This window comes from Tympanuchus pallidicinctus, unplaced genomic scaffold, assembly GCF_026119805.1.
Source record: "Tympanuchus pallidicinctus isolate F22 unplaced genomic scaffold, pur_lepc_1.0 scaffold11, whole genome shotgun sequence".
In the NCBI taxonomy this organism is placed as follows: Eukaryota; Metazoa; Chordata; class Aves; order Galliformes; family Phasianidae; genus Tympanuchus; species Tympanuchus pallidicinctus.
The window spans coordinates 20,796,523-20,818,166 of record NW_026294627.1 but is presented as its reverse complement, the minus strand read 5'-3'; the positions used below and the strand labels follow the sequence as shown (position 1 = coordinate 20,818,166).

General features: G+C 43.7%; 2 protein-coding genes across 12 annotated transcripts in view; one reads left to right on the top strand and one right to left on the bottom strand.

The window, feature by feature from the left end:
* Window positions 1-21,644, bottom strand: part of NBEA (neurobeachin) — a 457,907-nt gene that overhangs the window by 146,185 nt on the left and 290,078 nt on the right. For 10 of the 11 annotated variants that reach the window (XM_052670989.1, XM_052670990.1, XM_052670993.1 and 7 more), the window contains 2 exons: window positions 19,617-19,760; window positions 5,386-5,522 (listed from right to left, as the gene is read on the bottom strand). In XM_052670989.1, the coding sequence (XP_052526949.1) occupies window positions 5,386-5,522; window positions 19,617-19,760 (281 nt within the window). Of the gene's footprint in view, window positions 1-5,385; window positions 5,523-16,441; window positions 16,481-19,616; window positions 19,761-21,644 lie in introns of all 11 variants that reach the window. The other variant, XM_052670998.1, reaches the window with a different exon arrangement.
* Window positions 1,635-2,993, top strand: MAB21L1 (mab-21 like 1). The gene has a single exon (XM_052671030.1). The coding sequence runs from the start codon at window positions 1,810-1,812 to the stop codon at window positions 2,887-2,889; it is 1,080 nt and encodes a 359-aa protein (XP_052526990.1). The 5' UTR covers window positions 1,635-1,809; the 3' UTR covers window positions 2,890-2,993.

Sequence of the window (21,644 nt, the reverse complement as noted above, 5' to 3'; positions counted from 1 at the left end):
CGGGCCGAGCTGTCACCTGCGGTCTGGCGGCCAGGGCACTGAGCCCTGTGGTACCGACGGGCAGCAAAAGATTCCCAGCAGCTTCCTGGAGGAAGCGGCACGGAGCGCCCGCAGCCAGAGCGAGGGAGGGCGAGCGCCGAGTGGGAGCATTCTTCACTCTGTGCAATAAAGTTGGTCGTGTGGATACGGTGAATGAATGTCGTGAAAAGTGCCTAACGTCGTGACCTCTCCTCAGCGAAAGATAGGGCTGTGACACCACTTTAAGAATTAATAATCGGGAAGCGGCTTAAGGATTCCTTAAAGACAAGCGATGAAAAGCTTTGGTGTCAGTTCTTTCTTTCTTTCTTTCTTTCTTTTTTCTTTTTCTTTTTTTTTAGAACGTAGGGGTTTGTTCCAGCAAATACTGCAGAGCGGAAGAGTTTGACTCTCCGGGAGTTTTGCAGATCGAGGTCCCGATCTGAAGGAACTGAAGGAGGGATGTGCCGAGCGCGCGTCCCACGCCGGCTCCGCGCTGTCAGAGGCTGCGGCTCCGCGGCCGCTGCGTCCTTCTCTCCCTCCCTCCCTCTTTCCCTGCCGCGTTCCGACTCAATGGATACCCGCGGAGCAGCCAAGCGCGCACCTCCGCACACAGCAGAGCGCACCGCGGGGTGCGGGCACGAAGCGGGGAAGCAGCGGATGGGATTTTCCCTTCTATCCGCCGCTGGTTCCTTGGAGGGAAAGCCAACAAGACGTTCAGCTACTGATTCTACTCTCATAAGGCACAAACACAAAAAACCGAAACGCGCTAAGCCTCCGCATCGATTCGATCTGCTAAAAGCACGCGAATCGCGGAGCTTGGAGGAATGTTTTATTCCGAAGGGCTCTGAATCGCCGCCGATAAGCTGCCCCGTTGGGCGGCCCCTCCGACGGGAGGAGAACTCTCCCACGGGCACGAGCAGGGCCGGGCGGAGGGAGGCGGACGGGGCTGGGGCTGAGGCCGGGGCCGGTGCGCGGGGTGCGTGCCCCGCACCTGTGTGCCAGTCCTTCCGAAGCGCCAACACCGCCCGAGCCGAAGGCAAAGGAGAGCGGCTTCCATCTATTTCCCACCGCGCGGAGGAGCGGGGGCTTTCTGCCCGTCACCGCCTTGCCGTGTGTATGTGCGTGCGTGTGTGTGTGTACACAGATCTATCTCCTGGAGAGGGATTAATTAGCCGGCTTGGAGCCGCGAGAGGCTGCAGTGACGAGCCCAGTGGCGATTGGCCGCTCGCCCGCCTGGCCCTGCCTTTATAATTTCCACACGAGTGCATCTGGGCTCTTATACAAACCAAGAGGCAGCGCCTCTGACATATCCACACACACACGCGGCACTTTTTCCACCGTCTGATTAACCGCCCCGCACACACACGGTGATTACTACGGGAAAACGTAAATAAATACGAAGAGGTTCTCTTATTTCGACTACTGGAAGGCTCGCTGTGTCTCAGTGCAACTTTTGTTTTTCTCGCTGCTGGGGAAGGTGCAGCTCTCGATGCTCTCCTCTCGCTCCCGGACCCTTTAAAAGAAGGGGGAGGAAAAGCATCGCCCCCCCCCCCCCTCCCCCCCCCGCCCCGGCCCCCCGCCCGCCCCCCCGCCCCGCACACTCCGCCGCGGCCGATCCCAAAAAGCAGGAAGAGAGCATCCGAGGAGCAGCCGCCGCCCGCGGGAGCCGCGCGTTCCACTCCGGAGGCGGCAGCCCGATTCTCCCCGAAGTTGGCTCCCGCCTTAGCAGCCGCATTGGATCCCACAGCCTACTGCGAGACTCCGGTGTACAATCCGGATCTCTGCCCCAACATGATCGCGGCCCAGGCCAAGCTGGTGTACCACCTGAACAAGTACTACAACGAGAAGTGCCAAGCCAGGAAAGCCGCCATCGCCAAGACGATCCGCGAGGTGTGCAAGGTGGTGTCGGACGTGCTGAAGGAGGTGGAAGTGCAGGAGCCGCGCTTCATCAGCTCCCTCAACGAGATGGACAACCGCTACGAGGGCCTGGAAGTCATCTCCCCCACCGAGTTCGAGGTGGTGCTCTACCTCAACCAGATGGGGGTCTTCAACTTCGTGGACGACGGCTCCCTGCCGGGCTGCGCCGTGCTGAAGCTGAGCGACGGCCGCAAGCGGAGCATGTCGCTCTGGGTGGAATTCATCACGGCCTCGGGCTACCTCTCGGCCCGCAAGATCCGCTCCCGCTTCCAGACGCTGGTGGCCCAAGCCGTGGATAAGTGCAGTTACAGGGACGTGGTAAAGATGGTGGCGGACACCAGCGAGGTGAAGCTGAGGATCAGGGACAGGTACGTGGTGCAGATCACGCCCGCCTTCAAGTGCACGGGGATCTGGCCGCGGAGCGCTGCCCACTGGCCGCTGCCCCACATCCCCTGGCCCGGCCCCAACCGCGTGGCCGAGGTGAAGGCGGAGGGCTTCAACCTGCTCTCCAAGGAGTGCCACTCGCTGGCGGGCAAGCAGAGCTCGGCCGAGAGCGACGCCTGGGTGCTGCAGTTCGCCGAAGCCGAGAACAGACTGCAGATGGGCGGCTGCAGGAAGAAATGCCTTTCCATCCTCAAAACGCTGCGGGACCGGCACCTGGAGCTGCCGGGCCAGCCGCTCAACAACTACCACATGAAGACTCTCGTTTCGTACGAATGCGAAAAGCACCCGCGGGAGTCGGACTGGGACGAGTCGTGCTTGGGCGATCGGCTCAACGGGATTTTGCTGCAGCTCATCTCCTGCCTGCAGTGCAGGAGGTGCCCGCACTACTTCTTGCCCAACTTAGACCTCTTTCAGGGCAAACCTCACTCGGCCCTGGAAAACGCGGCCAAACAGACGTGGCGGCTGGCCAGGGAGATACTGACCAACCCGAAAAGTTTGGAGAAACTTTAGAGGGGAGCCCTAAAAGGGCCCGAACCGGCTTCTGTCCTGACGAAGTTTAAGCTTCCCGTTCGAAAAGTCAGAGATTTCCAATTGACATTGCAAACAGTGTTCTCTTAAAAAAAAAAAAAAAAAGAAAAAAAAAAGAAAAAGAAAAAAAAAAAAAAAAAAAAAGAAAAAAAAAAAAAAGGAATATAGCGTAGGCTCTTCACCGAGAAAAGCGAATACAAACCGCAACCGCAAGCATCACTCCTCCGGTCCTCGTCACGATTTTGCAGTTTCCCGCGAAAAATAATAATAATTTAAAAAAAATTAAAAAAATAAAAAATCAGTGTGTTACCCGGAAAAGCGAAATTGGCCGTGATTTACCGCGGCTGTGAGCACTCCGCCCAGGAACGGCACCTACGGATTATAACAAACGCGATCTTTTTCTGTACCCCCCTCCCCCCCCCCCCCTCCCCGTGAGTAAACGCTGTTTGGAGACGCCACCTGACCGACCCCGATGTACCTTTTAATTTGTATCAGATATTGTGAGCTCACATTGTCTTTGAAATTGTGGATGTTGGTGTTTTGTGATTTGGTGAACAGAAGTTAAATTGCCATTTTGGATACTTCAAGGACATTTTCTGCTAACGAGAAGATACCATTTGAAAAGGTAGATTTTATCACGGTACTTTTGTTAATTGTCTTTTGAAGTGTCTGAACTTAACGAGTTTACATTTTTTCGTTTCATATATATTGCTTGTTCTATTTCTAACATTCCATAAATATACTTGAAATGTTATTTAAATATATTCGAAAGAAATTTGGATTCTGCTTATATAATAACGCTTGAATATTGGAATTATATATTTGAAAATGCACTTGAAATACACTGGATAATTACCTTTTGTGATTTAGATTTTAATTTCTGTTCCTGATTTATTTAATTACGAGCTAATAAATGAAGTAAAACGCCTCTGGGTGAGCGTTTCAATACCGAATCAAGTTTTCTACGTGAAAAAAAAAAAATAAATAAATCGGGGGGCGGCCACGTTTTGTGAATTTCCACTTTCCTGTCGACAGTTACTTAAACCCCATAAAGCAGAAAACTTGAGGGAGCCGCCTGATTTTGGATAGTTTTGCAGGGCAAGAAAATGTCGGCAGCGAATTTAGCTCTCGATGGCCACCAGCGGCTGTCAGGCACTGATGCAGTTATTCAGTCGGTAGCGCCGTTCCGGCCGTCAGAAAACAAACCCGTTTTCACGGGGTTTCCCATAGGCGCTCGGGAAGCAGCCCCGTGCCGAGCCCCGTCCGCTAAAAGGAGAGTTTGGTGCAAACAGTAAGCAAGAAGAAAGTAAAATTTATAGGTGAAAGGATCGAGCCGGAGCCAATAACGCGAACAACAATATGACTTCTGCCCTCCAAATCCGTTCTGAATGCGATCAGCTCGCCGGTTGCGCACAGAGCCCGAGCCCTGCCGCAGGGACACCGTGTGCGTGCTGCACCGCGGCGTTCCCGCACTGCCGCTCCGTCCCCGGCTGCGTTCCCTCACCGCCACCAAATGCAAAGTAACAGCGAGGACTGTGCTTAGTGCCCCCACGGTCAACAAGTGCCGAAAGGGCCGATCGCCGGTGTAACACCCACCGGCAGCTTGTTAGAGAGAGAGCGCAAGAAAGGAACCCGTTATTCCGAGTGGCTGGGAGAGAATCGCTTCCGCCAGCGCTGCGATGAAAACCCCCAGTTCCAGGAATTATTCATCCACGAGAAGTCACCTTTCTACAACCACGCTTATGTTCAGCTGGGTTCGACAGTGTTTTTCTCTGAAATTATTTATGACATTTCTGCCAAACAAAACCCAAACGTCTTCCTGTAAAAGTATCTCTCCTATTCCCTTTCCAGAGAGTCTTCTAACGTTTTCCATCTCGTTAACAGAAAAAAACAAAAACAAAAACAAATCGACAACGCTAAGAGTAGAAAGAGATGCGGGAGAGGGGAGAGCCCGACCGGCCCTTCTCGCCTTCCCCTCCGCTACTGCGGCCCGGGGCAGCCCTGCTGTGCGGCCGGACGGCGCTGGGGGTTGGTGACATTCGGCGACGGTAGGAAAACAGCAGAGCTTTCCCAGGCACCGAGGCTTGGGTACATGCCTATTTCCTTCCTTCCCCCACCTTCCCCCCTCTCTTTTTAAATATTAGCTCGCATTTCAGCAGCGAGCACGTTCACTACAAATTCTTTACGTGGAAACCAACGCTCTCGAAATAAAGAGGTTCTCTGATAGCATCGATAGGGGTAAATCCCTCTGCTGCGCCTTAGCCTGGGACTGCGGTTACCTCCAGGGATTTCAGAGCAATTGGCTTAACTGCTAAATCTGCCCGCGCTCATACAAAGGCACCGAGAGAAAGGCTGCTGGAAAACGCGCCCGCCGCCGTAATAGAGGATTTACCATCATTAATACGCGGAGGAAATGCAGCGGGAGCCCGCGGGAGGGGCGGCCCCGTGCCACGCGTGTCCCCGAGCTCGCTCGCTCACCTTGGGGTCGATCTTCTTGAAGGCCGGGTCGTCCTCGTCCACCTCGAAGTAGATCTCGGTGGTGGTGATGGAGAGCGTCCCTTTAGCCACCACCACGGGGGCGACGAGCTGGGCCGGCGTGCTCAGCACCACGGGGCCTGCAAGACAGCGGCAGCGGCGTCACCCCGGGCCCGGCCGGCCCAGCCCCGCGGCCCGGCCCCTTCCCTCCGCCCGGCGGTGCCCGGCGATGCCCCGCGCAAACCCCGCGGGGAAGCGCCGCGCTCGGTCCTCTCCCGCTTTGAACTCCGCGGTCGGGACAGGAAAAGAGTTTGCGGGCTGCGGGCAAATCAGCGAGCACATGGAAGGGTTAGGGCGGAAAGCGCTGCCTCTCGCACGTAGGTCCCTCTCCCTCCGTGCCCCTTTGCTCCTCGTTAACACCACCGCTGTTTATGGGCCGTGGCGGGGGCTCCGTGCCCCGCGTCTCCCGGCCCCGCATCGCACCCCGAGGGCAGCGCCGGGAATGGGGTTGTGGGGACCCCTCTGAGCACCGCACACAGACAAAGGCTGCTGCCATCGTTAGGGGTATTTATGGCAGTGTCATTTTTATTTCAGCTCGCTGTCACTTCACCCTTTTAAAATGCCTGTAACGAGGTTTCGCTCGGATGTACGCCGTAACGAGGCATTGGTGTGGGCACTGGGAGATGGGATGGGGAAACCCACTGCGAGAGGCAGCCTTCTGCGCTCACTTTGTTAGGTCTTAATTCAAGAAAAACTGCTTTAAGGCAAAAGGTAATGCAGGATCACTTTGTCACCATCTTCGGTAGGAATGCAGTGAGAGCTGACAGTGTTGGTGCTTTGGAAGCTCAGTTGCTGTAATTAAAAGATGAAATATAAAATGCTTTTCTGGATTTAACTGCTGAATGGTGAAGGATGATTTGTACACACATAAACACAGGCGTACGCGCACACACACGTCCAATGTACAAACAAATAAAAGCCTCAACACAGAGACTCAGCCCAGCATCCACCCAGCACACCTTTAGGAGCAGCCAAACCCATCACCTCAACGAGTGGCAAAACCCTTTTGTTTGCTTCCTGCAGTTCAAACCCCTCTACCCCAAGAGGAAAACCTCGGTCAGCGAGCGCCCACCATGGCCGACATCCCCAGGCTCCAGCCCCGTGGGGATGAAGACTGCGTGTTTGGAGACTGTTGTGGCCTAGTGAGCCCTGGCTCTGCTTGCTGGCCCCGAGGCTGGGATGTGGTCCCAAAGCAGGGATGAGGTCCCAGGGCCAGGATGTGTCCCCATGTCCCGGCTGCAGCCCTGCTTCCCTCAGACCCACACAGCACTGTGCCACTGCTCAGCAGGCAGCAGCGCTTCGAATTACCCACTTAGCCCAAATTAATCCTGTATCAGCGCATCTCACTGTCATGTTCATAATGTTTCCCTTTGCTGTAACACCCAATTTGAGGCTGTACTGCACAATATTTTGTCATTCTTTGCTGCAAAATAAACACGGAGGAAGGCACAGATTGCTGGTGTACAAGGACAAGCTGAAATGTGGGTTCCAGTGACAGCTCTCAGCAGCCCTGCATGGCAGGCAGCAAAATATTGATACGAACTCTATTTTCTTTCATTTTATTGTTTTCCATCCCCTAATAAAGCAGGGCAGCCTCCTGACCCCGGTCAGCTGATCGGGATCACATGCGCGGGGCTGCCTCGCCGCTCTCCCCGTCCTGCCTCCATCTTTCCTTCCTCCCCGCACCGTGAGAAACAGCCGGGCCTGGTCTGGCAGGGCCGGGGAAGCCCGGCCGCAGGCTCCGAGGGCAGGCGGATCGATCCGAAAGGCCGCTTTAAAGGCTCATCAATCTTCATCAAGCTTGCTCGAGTAATTACGCCCGATTCCCTTGTACGATTACAAGTGGATTTGGGTTTCAATTCCCCAGGCCCCCTCTCTTTGTGTTTACAGAAGGGGAGGCCGAGGCTGCCGCCCCGCGGAGCGCTCCCCCGGAGCCGGCCCGGCCCCTCAGCCCCGCACCCGGCGGCGGAGCGCGGAGCCCGGAGCTCCGAGGGTGAGCCCGGCCGGTCGCTGCCGCTTTAAGGAGGCGTCTATGGGGCTTTGCGGAGTCCCAGAAGGAAGGCCATCAATTTAATCCAATTACCCCTTTTCCCTGGTGTTGCGTGGCTAAAATAAAAAAAAAAATAAATCGCTACTTCGCGGTCCAAATGCCAAACCCCGTGAGCTGACGTGCGGGAGGAGACAATGGGTGCGTCCGCACGGAGCTGGGAACGGCTCCGGACCGGAGCACGGGGCAGTGCTGCGTGGACGTGGAGGGGAAGGGGCAATCGCTCTGAGGCTGTCACTGAAGGACTTCTGGCTCTATCCTCCCCATCTCGAGGCCCGCCCCGTGCCCCAAGGACGCACCTGGGCGGACACCCGCGTCTGGGGCATCCCTATCGATACCTCTGACATGTGTACGCATCAGCGGCATTCTGCTTTGCAGAAGAGAAAACGTTCTCTGTTTCGGAAAAAAAAAAAAAAAAAAAAAAAAAAAAAAGCAGCCGAAAGAATTTTTAAAGCAGTGGATGAATTAGGGATTAGAGGGGAGGGAGTCCAAACTAAGTTTAAAAAAAAAAAAATAAAAATAAAAATCTTGGCAGTTTTTTTTTTTTTTTTTTTTTTTTTTTTTTTTTTTTTTCTTTTCTCTCCAGAAAGCACAACGCGAACAAAATACTCGGCATTAGCAGTGTGTCATTTTTACACTTGTCCTTTGGAAATCTCCAATTACAACTTCCAATTCCATAGCACGTTTAAGGAGCACGGAGTCTTTTTGTTGTAGCCTTCAGGGAGCAAACCAGCCACTGAGAGAATACGAAATTAATCCACTACAGCTATAGAGAGAGAGGATTATGCTTTAATCCCCTTTGGGACAGTCTCTGCATTTTAAGAATCCGATATAAAAATGTTTACAGAGAGCGTAATCAAAATATTGAGGATTTTCCATATGGCTACGGGGCTATCGGGGAAGCTCTGGGTCCCCTTCCAACGCACCCGATTTATCAGTATAATGGAACAAAAGCCGGGCACACCTGAGCCGAGCGCCGAGGCTCGTTCCCACGCGGTGCTGAGCCCCGGGCACCGCGGAGCCGCCGCTCGGGAGGGGAGAGGGGAGCGGGGAGAGCGGCCGTGCCGGTGCCGTGAGGGGATCGGGGCGTGGATGGAGCCGCCGGCACGCTTCGGCTCCAGGGGAAAAGAGAGGCGGTGGTCGCTCCCGCTCATCCCGAGACTCGGGGCTTGGCGAAAGAACGCTCGGTTGAAGCGCTCGCCAGCTGTTTGGACCCTAAACGAGAGCATCTCCGAGTTATTTCGTTGCCTCCTGTCAACCTGAAGTGGTCCGGGCAGCAGAGAGGCTGCGAGCTAACAAAGAGGTTCTGGCCTTAAAAGCAAAGCAGGAATCACTTTGGATCCGAGAGTTTTGTGATCTGCTCAAATGGAGGATTTTCCACTCTGCCTGATCCCTGTGGTCTGCACATGTGATTTACATTTCTAAAATAAACGCTACTGCACGTATACATTTTAAAATAATATTTCCTTTCCAAAAGTAAATGACTGTGGGATTAGGGGGTCCCACTGAATACAAGCAGAATGTAACCTCTCTCCTCCTCTCTGCTAATTTTTGTTCAATGGAGACTTCAGTTGGTGCATTAGTTCTTGCAGCTATATTCTAGTGCTTGTATTTTTCAAGGAAATCAATGCAAGCAGAAAGCTCCAACAGGTGAGAGAGTGTGAGATCTTCTAAAGCACCACTGACACAATCCCAACTCTTTAGGGAAGCCCCAAAAGAGTGACATTGTGAAAAATTACTTCAAATGTTTTTGCTTTCATAAACTTTGGAAGAGTTGAACATGGGGTATGGTTAGGAGTCTGAGAATTACACCAGAGGTACATTTACTAAGACAGTTGGGTGTAATTCTTCCTCAATAAGATAAGGTATGCTCTCTTACATGCTGAATTACAGAAGCAAGCAGTTTTACCTACTGCAGACTTACAAGTCTAAAAGTAGTATTTTGATGATTATTAACAGATGAAAAAAACTCAGTGGGCCAAATACTTTGAAAATGGTTCCAGTCATCCAGATCAGTTATATTTTACGGCCTCCTGATAATTATTCTGATAAAAAGTGGTGAGTATTGCCACATTTAATTCTGAGATGTCGCTATTCTAAAAGAAAAAAACAGAATCTCTTTTTCATAAAGGATTTAGCATGGAAAACACAGAACAGAACAGTTGAAACTAATTACTAGGTAAAGTAGTTTGTATAAACTATAATGGTAATTCAATATGATACCTAAACAACAACAACAACAAAGTTAAGGATAAGTATTAAACGTCAGCCACAATGTGCCAGAAATAAGAGAACTGAAATTCCCTCAGCAGTTTCATTCCAAAGCCAAATGTATCTGACACCAGCTTGCATTAAAAATGACCACAAGTCCCTATATTTGACACAATTTGTGTGTGACAACAAAAGCTCACTCACACTCAAAACTTCAGTTCATGTCAGATAAACTACACGACATGCAAGCAGAAACAAGGATAAGCACCAGAAGCCTTTGGGGAAAGCTTTGTAGTCAGGAAAGCAAAATATATTTCAACAAATAAATATCACGCACACACGCATATATAATGTTATTATTAATCTAACACTCATACAAGCTCTGCCACATTAATAATAAATAAAGAACTTGTGATTCCTAAAGAAATTTGCAGATTCCTAAAGAAGTTTGCAGAATTCAGCCTTTTTTTTTTTTTTTTTTTTTTTTTTTCTTGGATCCTATTGGCATCAAAAGTTCTGAAACAAAGTACTCTCTGAAAAGACTTCTGCAGTAAATACATTGGACTTACGTGAGGATGGTGGCCCTCAGTTTGTTCTCCACCATCACAGATACAGGGAGCAACTCCTTCATTCAAGCCAAAGTTTCTAGAAGAGTGCATCTATACATCTTCCTTCATGTATCACTTTCAACAGTTGCAATGAAGAAAACGATTTGCACAAGTTTTTGATTGCAAAAAAGAGAACCTTATTCTAAATGCGACTGTTATAATCCTGTGTTTCTCCTCCTGCATTGAATAACAATCCCAACTCCTTTCCTGTTTTTAAAGTTTTCAAAGCTCACTTTCCTGGCTTTTTACTCTTCCACAATCATATGTTTCACATTGTGAGGGAGGGATTGATTTTTATTGTTTGTTTGAATGTCAATGCCAGTGTGGATAGGCCATGATATCCAAAATTTTCCCTACTTTTTCCTTTTTCTCCTCCATAAACCATATAGCACTACTACTAACATCAAAGATCAAATTCAATGGTCTTTTTTTTCCAACAGAAATAACTAAACAATTACAGTGACTCAATTCTCTTAAGTGGTGCCATAACAGCAAACAAATGCATTTGATTAAAAATAAAATGTAAATAAAAGTAATTTTATGCATTACAACTGCAAATAAAACAGTAAGAAGCTATTAAAATACATAGTTACAATGACATTGTGAATATATTTAAAGATAGTGTTGCTTAAGAAAAAATAAGTCGTTTTCTCTCAAATGTATGCATACTTCCTATAGATTTGAATTAAATGACACACTTACAGGTAAATAGAATTCCAAGTCTTCCTGGTCACATTAAAAGAAAAATATAAAATACTAATACTTCCTTAGGAAAATGTCTCATAGCATTCCTAGGAATATGTAGCTCTTTATATAGTTCAAAGCGTGATGGAAAGCAAGCACTTAACAGAATGGTTACAGGATACACAGAGACAAGCTCAATACTGTACCAAACTCAATCTTTTTAGGTATCTGCTCACCTATGGTTCAGTAGAAGAATAAGCTGCGTGTCTAACAGACTAAAGCAGTTTAGGACATCAACTTTTGCCTCTTTATGGGTGTAAAGGCTGACTTGCTTGGTGGCATACATGAGAGCCTTATAATTGTGTGAAAGCCTGGAATAGCTTACATGGGTTTAGTGTTGTTCCAGGATGTGTTCAAGCACCAACCTGCCAGATGATAAGGTATTAATAATACCTGAAAAAATCATGTAATGATTTACAGCTGGTCAGAAACTTCAGTGCTTCAGATAAGGACCTCACTACTGCAGTGCATACCTTTGCCACTTCAAAATTAGATTCATACAATGTGCTCTGCCTGGAGCAGTATCTTAGAAGCTCTGAGTAACTTAAGCTATTTTAGAAACTAAAATCTTGATTGTTTAGCAATGCATCCAGATGTGAGTACACTACACTAATGCAATATGACCTGTGCTGGCTTTCTCCTCATTCTTAGATAAAATTTAAGGCACTTTTTTTTCAACCTAGAAAGCCTTAAGTGATTCTAAATGTGGACACGTAAGTGACAGGTTTTCTTTGAGACAACCACTACAGCTGTCTTTTTAATCAAAAAGTAACAGAAAAAAGCACACCTTAGAAAAGTATATTTGATAGTAGAAGAAGAAACATGAAAGCAGAGATAGCATCCTGCTATAGCAATATACTGCTGAAACAGGAACTCACTGTAATAAGTCAAGAACACGAGGGATCAAATCCCAGTTGCAAGGCTGAGTGCACCAGACTTGACAGGTATCTTATACAGTCCAGCCCGTGTACCTTGTCATGCCGATAGAGCTCAATTGATTAGAAATGAAATGAAAGATGGGAGTCTTCAGTTTTCAATTTCCTCCAGTCTCTGTTCTGGAAAGGCTCTTCCGGATAAAGCGAAAGCCTTGTATTTCTTGGGGCTTTAGTGAAGGGAAGTATTACGTTCAGATAGCTCATGATATTTTTAAGTTTACTTATTTGGTTAGCTACTCAGATACGTGTGTGGGAAGAAAGAAAGAAGTTGTTGAGTTAGCATCTAACTTGCCTGGTATATTTGGAAGAATCATCTAAAATGAAATAGTTCTAACTCCATAATGTTTTCTGAAAATAGGAGTGTTTCTAAATCACATTCTAAACCAGAATGACTGAAGAGTGTTTCTGAGTATAACTGCCTACTGGCCAATGGCATTCTCTGCTCATCTACACTTTGGTGCATCCAAAGACTATCCCACAAAGATTCTCCAGTTTCTTGCAAAAGGAGAACTGAGGCACGAGTCTCTCTCAAGTGGGCTTTTTCTTTTTCACATTAAGACCTGATTTCACTGCCTCTTTTTTTTTTTTCTTTTTTTCTTTTTTTTTTTCTGAACCCCCTGCTCATGTATTACATTTTATTTAAGGCTTTTTCCAAGTTCACAATTTAAAAAAATGGAGGCTGACAGAGCATGCTCACAGAAATATTGTTTCTTCAGAAAGCCAAGGTAAAAGGGCCCATGTTAACAGGCTACCAGTGAGGACTGCTCAAATGTACTGGATGGAGTCTTGTATGGTTTCTGACCAATGCAACCAAGACCTATCAACACTGCCTGCTCAACTGGTTTTCTAGCTTGCTTCTGTAACATCAGTGACAAAAACAAAATGGAAAAATCTCTGTCCACAAGTCAGAGAAAATGTTTAGTGTAGGTACTATTAATGCTGTTCCTACCATTCACCTATTTGGGTTGATCCCTGCAAGGCCCTATGAAGATTTTGGAGAAGGGGGATTTTCCCATAGAAATCAATTGCATAGTGAAGATGAAATAAGGTGCCCAACTGCGGAGGGTGGCTCCTTATATTTATGCTTGTATTTCTGAAGTCTTTACACCATAAGTACAGAGCTTAAATTAATTTTAAAGCTTGGAAATAAACAAATCTGGCTGCCATTCTGAAAGTCAAGAATGCTCAGCCTTAGAATGGGGCACAGTAAGGTACAAACAGAAGAGCTCTTCAAAGCTGTCCTAACAAGCACTATCATGACTGACAACTACCTTATAAAATATTTAACTATTTTGGATAGTAATGTGGAAAAAATGATTAGAATAAATACTGAGATGTCCAAAAATAGAATGTTAGAGAAACCGTAAGGCTTTTTTTTGTTTGTTTGTTTTCAATGTGAAAGCCAACTGCATATCATAAGTAGAACTGTTTTCAGTTTATGCCTGAATCTACATTCTAAATTAAACTCATACAAATATGTTTCTCTTTTTTATACTTAGACTAGAGGATCAAAATCTGAATATATAATAAGCAGAAACTGTGGAAATTTGGCTGAATTAAATTTCCATGTTTGGAAGTACAAAGCTTTTGCAGTTACATGTCTGCCATAAAAAGGGAAAAAGAATCACTTCTCCCACATTCCTGTTTCTACCCCAAGTAAGTAACCCCTCCAACAACATTTCTATCTGGAATACTAATTTGCAAGAAAAATGGACTTCAGGAAGAGAAAACTACTCAGGAGCATACTGAATTCAGTAAATAGTTTCCACTGAAGAGCTTGATAAAATAGGAGAAATATTAATATTTTGGGGGGGAATTTCCTAATGGAACTTTGATATTTAACTGATGTATTTGTGAGCACGTATACATACTTTCTTTAAAGAAAAAAGCATAAAAGTGACGTGTGGATTGCCACCTTTCAAAAGAAGTGAAAGCTTAAGATGCTTTAGCCACCTGCATATGGACAGTAAAAGAGTAAGAGGAGGGAGAAAGAAAAGAAGAAGAAAAAAAAAAAAGAGAATAAGGACTACCTCTGACTCTGGAAGCCTCATAGGTGCAAGCTGTTGGAGGATGAGAAAGAACTATTAGGAAGCATCACTGTTTTATTGCAGAAGAGTACTCATCGGGAAGGCCGCAGAAGGGTTGGAGAGGGAAGATGTGTGCTCTTGTAAATAGTCTCATGTTTGCCTTCCAGGAACTTGAGAGGGGTGAGGATGATTCCTCTCCTCTTCTCTATAAGATGGGTGAGCTGTGCTCACAGCTGGAGACACTCTAAATGCCTTCAACCCATTATTTTGACAGCAAATGATGCAATAAAACTATTTCTAGTTGGCACCAAGAAAATGACACTTTTTTCCTTCAAAATCAAATCTCAAAATCTGCCTACACAGTAGAAGCCCAAGTTATTGTTCTTTTATTTAATTATGGAAAACCACCATTCATCTAATTACACCAATAAAACTGACAGAAATTATCCTATTTACCTGAGAATCATTTTGAGAACGGAACAGAAGAAAAGCACTGAAAATGTGCCCCTACATTTCTCCTTAAGAATCAGCAAGAAAAAGCTGCAGACTTTTCTTCTACACTAATCAGATCTTGTAAAGAAAAATCAACCTCTGATTTTGGCCACAAGATATTTTACCATATTGAAATATATATATATATATGTTTATATGGATAAATATTAAATATGTTTTATTTAGATGTATAAAGATGGCTTCATTTTTCATTTTTAGCTTTTCCGTCCTAAATACTTATTTGGTGAGCTTTTTGTGGCCCTGGGTGCAGTTGCTTGGTGTGTTAGTGTTTTTATTGCTGCATCTGGACCAGTGCGAGGCTACCAAATAATTTCAGAAATGTAAATGAGTCCTCTGTTAGAACCTGAAATAGAAAATTTCCCTAAGGGCTAGATGATTTACTCTTTTTTTTTTTTTTTTTTTGGTAGGTACTGTCATACAATTGTAATTGTAGCTCTATGTACTAGAATGTTTGGGCACGATTCCAATTTCCCATAAAATCAGTGTCAAATAATTTTATTTATTTATTTATTTTTTTCAATTGGAAATTGCTCAAATCGTGATGGTTTCTGTCTGAAAAGAGACAAAAGGCTTATTTTGCATAGGCCACAAAACAGATGTTGATAATGTTTGGTTACCACCAGTCTTGTCTGGACTTCAAACAGATGACCTGGAAGTGAAAGGTCTTATATCTCATTAATAATAATACAAGCTGTCAAATGCTCATGACCTAGCGAAGGGCAGTAAGTCAATACGCTCAGCACACTACCAGAAAGTCTGGATAGAGCGTGTATCACATTTAGTCTTTAAGCTAACAAGGATTAGTTAGCTACGGTGGCTTGGGTGGACGATCATCTTTATGAGAAGTAGTAATGCTATTTTCTAGAATGATTTCTATACTGAAGTCGCTAAAAGTTAAGGCAGTGCTAGGCTGCTTTTCATAAATTTTCCTGGCACATTTGTATTGGCAGGGGGGGTTCCCTCCATCTGGAGACATCTGTCCAAGAAGAAAGGAAGATTCTGCAGTAAAAGTTAAGGTACTTTAAGACTGAGACTCATTAAAGGCTCACTAAAGTTAGAGGTTTTCCTTGGGCTTATTCGGATGAATTGCTCAGTCTCCTCTATAGAATGGAGAGAGTAATATGCATTTATTCTTGTAAGGGTGCTTTGAGGCTGTAATTCTCCATTGCTTACAAGAAAGTCACATTCTGAGTTGATTGAGCCCATGCAAGTAACCAGACAGATGCCCACCAAAGCCTTCTGACTTCCTAAAATAGTCCAAAGCCTTACATCTTTGTATCTTTATTTCCTTTCTTCTTTACTAGAAACTTCTTTTTAGAGTGTAGCAAAAGACTTTGTCAGGGCTCTTTTGCTTGGCTGGGTCTATTTGCTAGTGCCACCAGCCATATGACTTGTACAGAACATGCAGGCTAAATTCTGCTCTCAGATGTGCACAAACAACTCTCAGCAAACCATCTGCAACTCCACGACAAAGAGAATGTATTTCTAAAAGTAAAATACATAAAACATAAATGATTCAATGCTTATCTGCTTTCTGTGATCTATTTTAGTGCAGATGTTCTTTTAAATAAATATTAATTACCTATTAAAACACGTTTCCCTTTGAGAATACTGACTTTTCATATTAGAATACATCTGTATATTTTTCATTTTGACAAAAAAAAATCATCAATAGTAAGAAGACAAACTTATTAGCTAGCAAACTTGCAATTTCAGGCTCTGAAGAGAAAAGGTAAGCATGTGAGAGCTCTGCTGGAGCATTAGAAAATCAAAATGAAAAAGAAGGAAGAGTTAGTAATATCAAGTCACTACACTGGATTTGGTTGTATTAATCACAGGTTCACAATAAATTAGAAAACTGTTAGAATAGACTGGGCTATCTCAGTCATTAGTTCTAACAGAGAAGTGACTTGCCTCTTGAAGTGAACAGTCTGGGAAGTAAAGGAGATAAAACTGAAACAGAAAAATGTAAAATGTTTTAATACGTAAATGCTAAAACAAGAAAAACATCTTTTAAAAAGTTGTTACGCTGCAAGACAGGTAAAATACTACTTCAGTTAAAAATCCTGATGCAAACTTAGAATTCATAATGCTAAGAATATAATAATATGAAATCTGATTTTTATATTTTATTAAAATGCTACTTAATATAATGAAATCTGACTAACTGCCATCAGAACATATGGAATACTAAGATTATATAATAAAAATATTCAGACTATAATTATCTAAAAAATTCTCCATCCCATATGTAATTTATCAAAGTGAACTTTACATTGATTTGTGCCACATGGTTGATGAAAAACTATAAAGAGTCTCTGGAACAAAAGGTATGTAGAAAGATAACTTTGTAAGAACAGTCTCAATCTGTTTCAGACTTTCCTTTTTTAGTTTTAACTTCATATATCAAAATATTGTAATATTTATATTCTTCTACTTAAAAGTTTTCTGAAACCTTAGAAGATGGCTTTTTAAAAGCTACCTTACTTTCCTGGAATAAACAATGTTAAATTGTTGTAGTTAAATGTGGGCAATCTTAAATCAATTTAAATCTAGTTTATAATGATTTTGTTTAATTCCTATCTCTTATTGAGGCAAACCAAATCATTATAAACCAAATTTATATTGATTTTAACTTTAAAGGTAAATTGGGGGCATATCTGAATATAGAAATTCCTATGTGTCATTCCACTTTGTACATTAACTAGATAAAAATGATGTTGTGATGTACCATAACTTCATATACCTAAAAAAAATTCAAGACCATGTTCACCAGATCAGCGTTAACTCCTCAGAATTAGGCAAGAGCAGGCTTTATTGGGACTTGCTCTTCAGATCCGACAGAGGTTGTTCTGAACTTCTTAGACAGAAAACTCACTTTCCTTGCCTAATGATTCCCTTGATTTCAACTATTGATCTCAAGTTTCGGAGTCACACTGTATATACTGAAAACTGAGGAAAGCAGTGCTCTCTATAGGCAAAACCACACAGGAAAACAGACAGGGTATGGAGATTGATAGGCAAAATCAATTATTGATTGACTGGCAAAAATTGCACAAGACTTATGATACTAGGTGTGACCATTAACTCTCAGCAATATTTCCACTTCAGAAATGAGCAACAGTTGAAGATGTAAGGTTGCAGTTAATCTGATGTAAAAGCAAGACTGTGGAAAGTAGGTTCTTTTTGGGAAATTCATGGTTTTTGGTACATTTATAGCACCAACTTCATACCACCTCACCTGTCTTGGAAACACCTCACTTCCCTTCTCACTGTTGATGGGGAAAAAAAAAGAGTAATTGCTGACACTGGTGGGACTGTCAATACATGAAAAGTTAATTTGTTGCAATTTCTATCATTTGTCTTCTGCTAATACCTATGATGTCTCCCAATTTATACAAACTGTAAAAGCAAAGGACTAGAACTACTGTTCTATGTCCTAAATGAGCAGGGAATGTCATCTGTGCAGTAAGATGCACATGCTTCACAGAAATAGTTATGGAATCACTACAATAGAATTCTAATTCTAATTCTAATTCTAATTCTAATTCTAATTCTAATTCTAATTCTAATTCTAATTCTAATTCTAATTCTAATTCTAATTCTAATTCTAATTAATTCTAATTCTAATTCTAATAATAAGAATAAAAATAAGAATAAGTAATTATTATTATTGTTTCAGAAGGATGTAGGTATAGGGATTGCTGATTTAACTGAACAGTCTTGGGGCATATCTGGGAGCTTCAGAGCTGACTGTGAGATTTTCCAGACTGGGCAAGAATTTTTGTGAGCGCTTCGATCTACTAATATATACTTGAATATAATTGCTTGTTGCAGCCCGTAAGCTATAGAAATGGTACACATTTTTAGCTGGAATCAGTGCTCTTAGACATGAGAACTTAGCCAAAACAATACCGAGTTTTCCCTCCTAAAGGAGAAAGGGACATTGATCAAATTATCCCAATAACAGCCCTACTTGCTTTATTGTTTTATTAACTTAAAATAACAGCGTTTCAGCAATAGTTAGCTGCAGATTGAGAAAGCACATTGACATATTATCTATGATAATCATATTCTGAAGGTTGCTCTCAAGTAAAAATATTTACTTCCCCTCTGCTCTAGTTTCAAAGTATAAGACTAAATTCCACTTAGGGTTTGTTTTTTAAACATCCGTTTATAATCTCTGCTACAAATTTCCACTATGGCATCAGAAGAAAATGCAAGAGCAAAGAAAGATAGCTATTTTAGAAATTCAATTATACTGAAAAAAATCCTCAGACATCACTAAGCTTCCCCTTAATCGAGTAACTTAATAAAGATATTCCTAAGTAAATTAACCTAAAAAAAGATCCATACTGCATTTCACAGTTCTCACATTTTTATCTCATCTGAGAGGAGATTGCATTTTCAACTTCCAGCATGCCTTTCTTTCCAGACTACTTCCCCAGGAAACACAATATTTCTTCAAGACAGAACTTTAACAGAACATGCTGGAACCTGGATAAAACAGAGACCTCACTGCAGACCTTCACATGGGGAGAAAGGACAAGAGAGAATCTTTCATGAATGTTTCTACAGAAGATTCAATCCCCATTCATATTTCAACTGATGAAGCTCATACCTTGGTTACAGCCACATTCTTTTTTAGTCCCTATTTACAACAGGCATTATTTCTTCCCCTACTGGGCTGAAGTACACCACAGTGACAGCAGTGGGTGCCAGCAGGGGCACAGCCACAGTGACTCACAGAACACTGAATTGTGGAATTAAGTTCCCACTTCCATTTCAGCCAGAACTATTCCATAGTGGTTTTCAACAAAATCTTCAACAAAAAGTCATAGGCAGTAATAAGAGTACTGGTTATTTCTCACATCTCTGCAGAAAGATTGAGCAACAGGCACGTTTTGCAATCAGTTCCCCCAGTTCATAAAAGCAGGACATATTACATCTAGAACATAAATAACCTCTTCTCAGTGTAACTGTATACTTAGCTCTCAATATTAAGAGACTAACTGCAAAGGTTCAGAATTAACAAGTTTAAAAAAGTCTTTTGACATTTATCCCAATTGTAATGAAAAATCACATTTACCTGCAAGGTTGTCAATTTCCTTCTCTTGGAGTAGACTAACAGCATCGTCATCTCCTTCCAGCATAAGCTCCGTTTCTGCATTCTGATTTACCACAGCTTGACTTCGGAAAGTTTTCTTGGATTTTACTACATCTTCTTCAGTGCCTAAGAAAAGTTGTAGATGTTATGATACAGCTGAATAATGTTTAGAACAATTTAAGTCAAGTGGTAAAAAATAAAGCATAAACTGTCTTTATTAAAAAAAAGGGAAGGAACATTTTCTAAGACGTCATCAAGGTCTAATAAAAACAACGCAATCTTAGTCTGTGATCCAAAATATATTTTGAATACAACAGAAACTGTTTCACAAAGACTCTCCTGCTGCTAATAATTATTTTACTGCTTTTTGTTCTATGTTTTGGCTTTCAACCTGCAAGAAATTCAGCAGAAATTTCTCTTCAGTTCCTGGTGTCCTCTGATTGACATCTCAGAGCTCAAATCACCTGCTCTTAGTAAGGGAGATGCTTTTGAGAATTCAAAATTTCAGCCTTGGAAGACAGGAATGACAGGAAGGTGGGGTAGGAGACTGGTTATCTCAATTCACACTAACAAGGTAGGCTATATAAAGATTCAGAACACACATGCCTGGTGATGGAAGTCTGATATGTATTTGTGTGTTTTAAGGAGGACAATAAAACATTTGTACATGGACAAATGTTTGTACATAGAATTCCAAGATTTGTACATAGAATCACCAAGGTTGAAAAAGACCTCCAATATCACCCAGTCCAACCATGTGTGAATTTATAGAATCACAGAATCATAGAATGGCTCAGGTTGGAAGGGATCATGGACCCCTTTTAGTACCAATACCCTGCTGTGCACAGGGCTGCCACCCACCAGCTTAGGCTGCCCAAGGCACCATCCAACTTGGCTTTGAGTATCTCCAGGGGTGTGGCACCCTTAGCTTCTCTGGGCAATGTCTTGCAGTGTCTTATCATGCTCTGAGTATAGAATTTTTTCCTAACATCAAACCTAAATTTCCCCTCTTTTTGTTTAAAGTCATTCTCCCTTGTTCCATCACTATCTGACTGTGTAAAAGCTGGTCTCCCTCCTTTTTATACTCTCCCCTCAAGTACTGGAAGTTCTCAACGAGGTCTCCCTGGAGCCTTCTCTTCTCCAAGCCCATCTCCCTCAGTCTTTCTTCACAGAAGAGATAATCCAGCCCTCTGATCGCCTTTGTGGCCCTCCTCTGAACCCACTCCAACAAATCTTCATTTTTCTTATGCTGATGCAGGTGCTCCTGTTGGGGCCTCATGAGGGCGGAGTAGAAGGGGACAATCAGCTCCCTCACCCTTGCCTCACAAGAAGGTTTTAGCTTTTCCTCTTGCCTACTACTGACTTTTTTTTGTTTAGACTGATCATTCCTTAGGGCGGATGATATATCATCATATGTTTTGGGAAGGTCCTACCAGTGCACCTCAGAGTTCACTGACATAATTTAGGAAATAAATCATAGTGTGGCCAATGATAGAATCATAGTTTTTGTTTTAGAACGGCCAGTAGCTTTCATGTACTGTTGTGACATCTACACAGTGTTTATTTCTTTTTTCTAAGGAGAGGTCATCAGTTTTATTTTCAGTTCTACACACTCATAGTAGTCTTTAGGGTAGACAGCTTTCTCTTTTTCCACAATGCAAAAACCTGCACCTTCACCTTGACCTGTATAAAATCTGAGCATCTTCAGTTATGCTGTAAGAAATAAACAAAAGAAATCTAGTCTCTTGTCTATATCACAATTTGGAAATTTTCTTTCTACAAAGCTAGAGAAATAGGGGTGAAATCTGAGCAAAGCTGAATGAGCATGAATTTTGATAATCTTCCACAATGCCTGAGCTTTGCACAGAGAATATCACTACGGCAGATGTAAAACAATGAGGTAAAGCCCTCATGCCCTCGTATGCAAACAGGACAGCTAACTGGAACATAGTAAGCAGGTAGATTAGTGACGATACATGCATGGACTTGAAGTGATTTGCCCGACAGTTT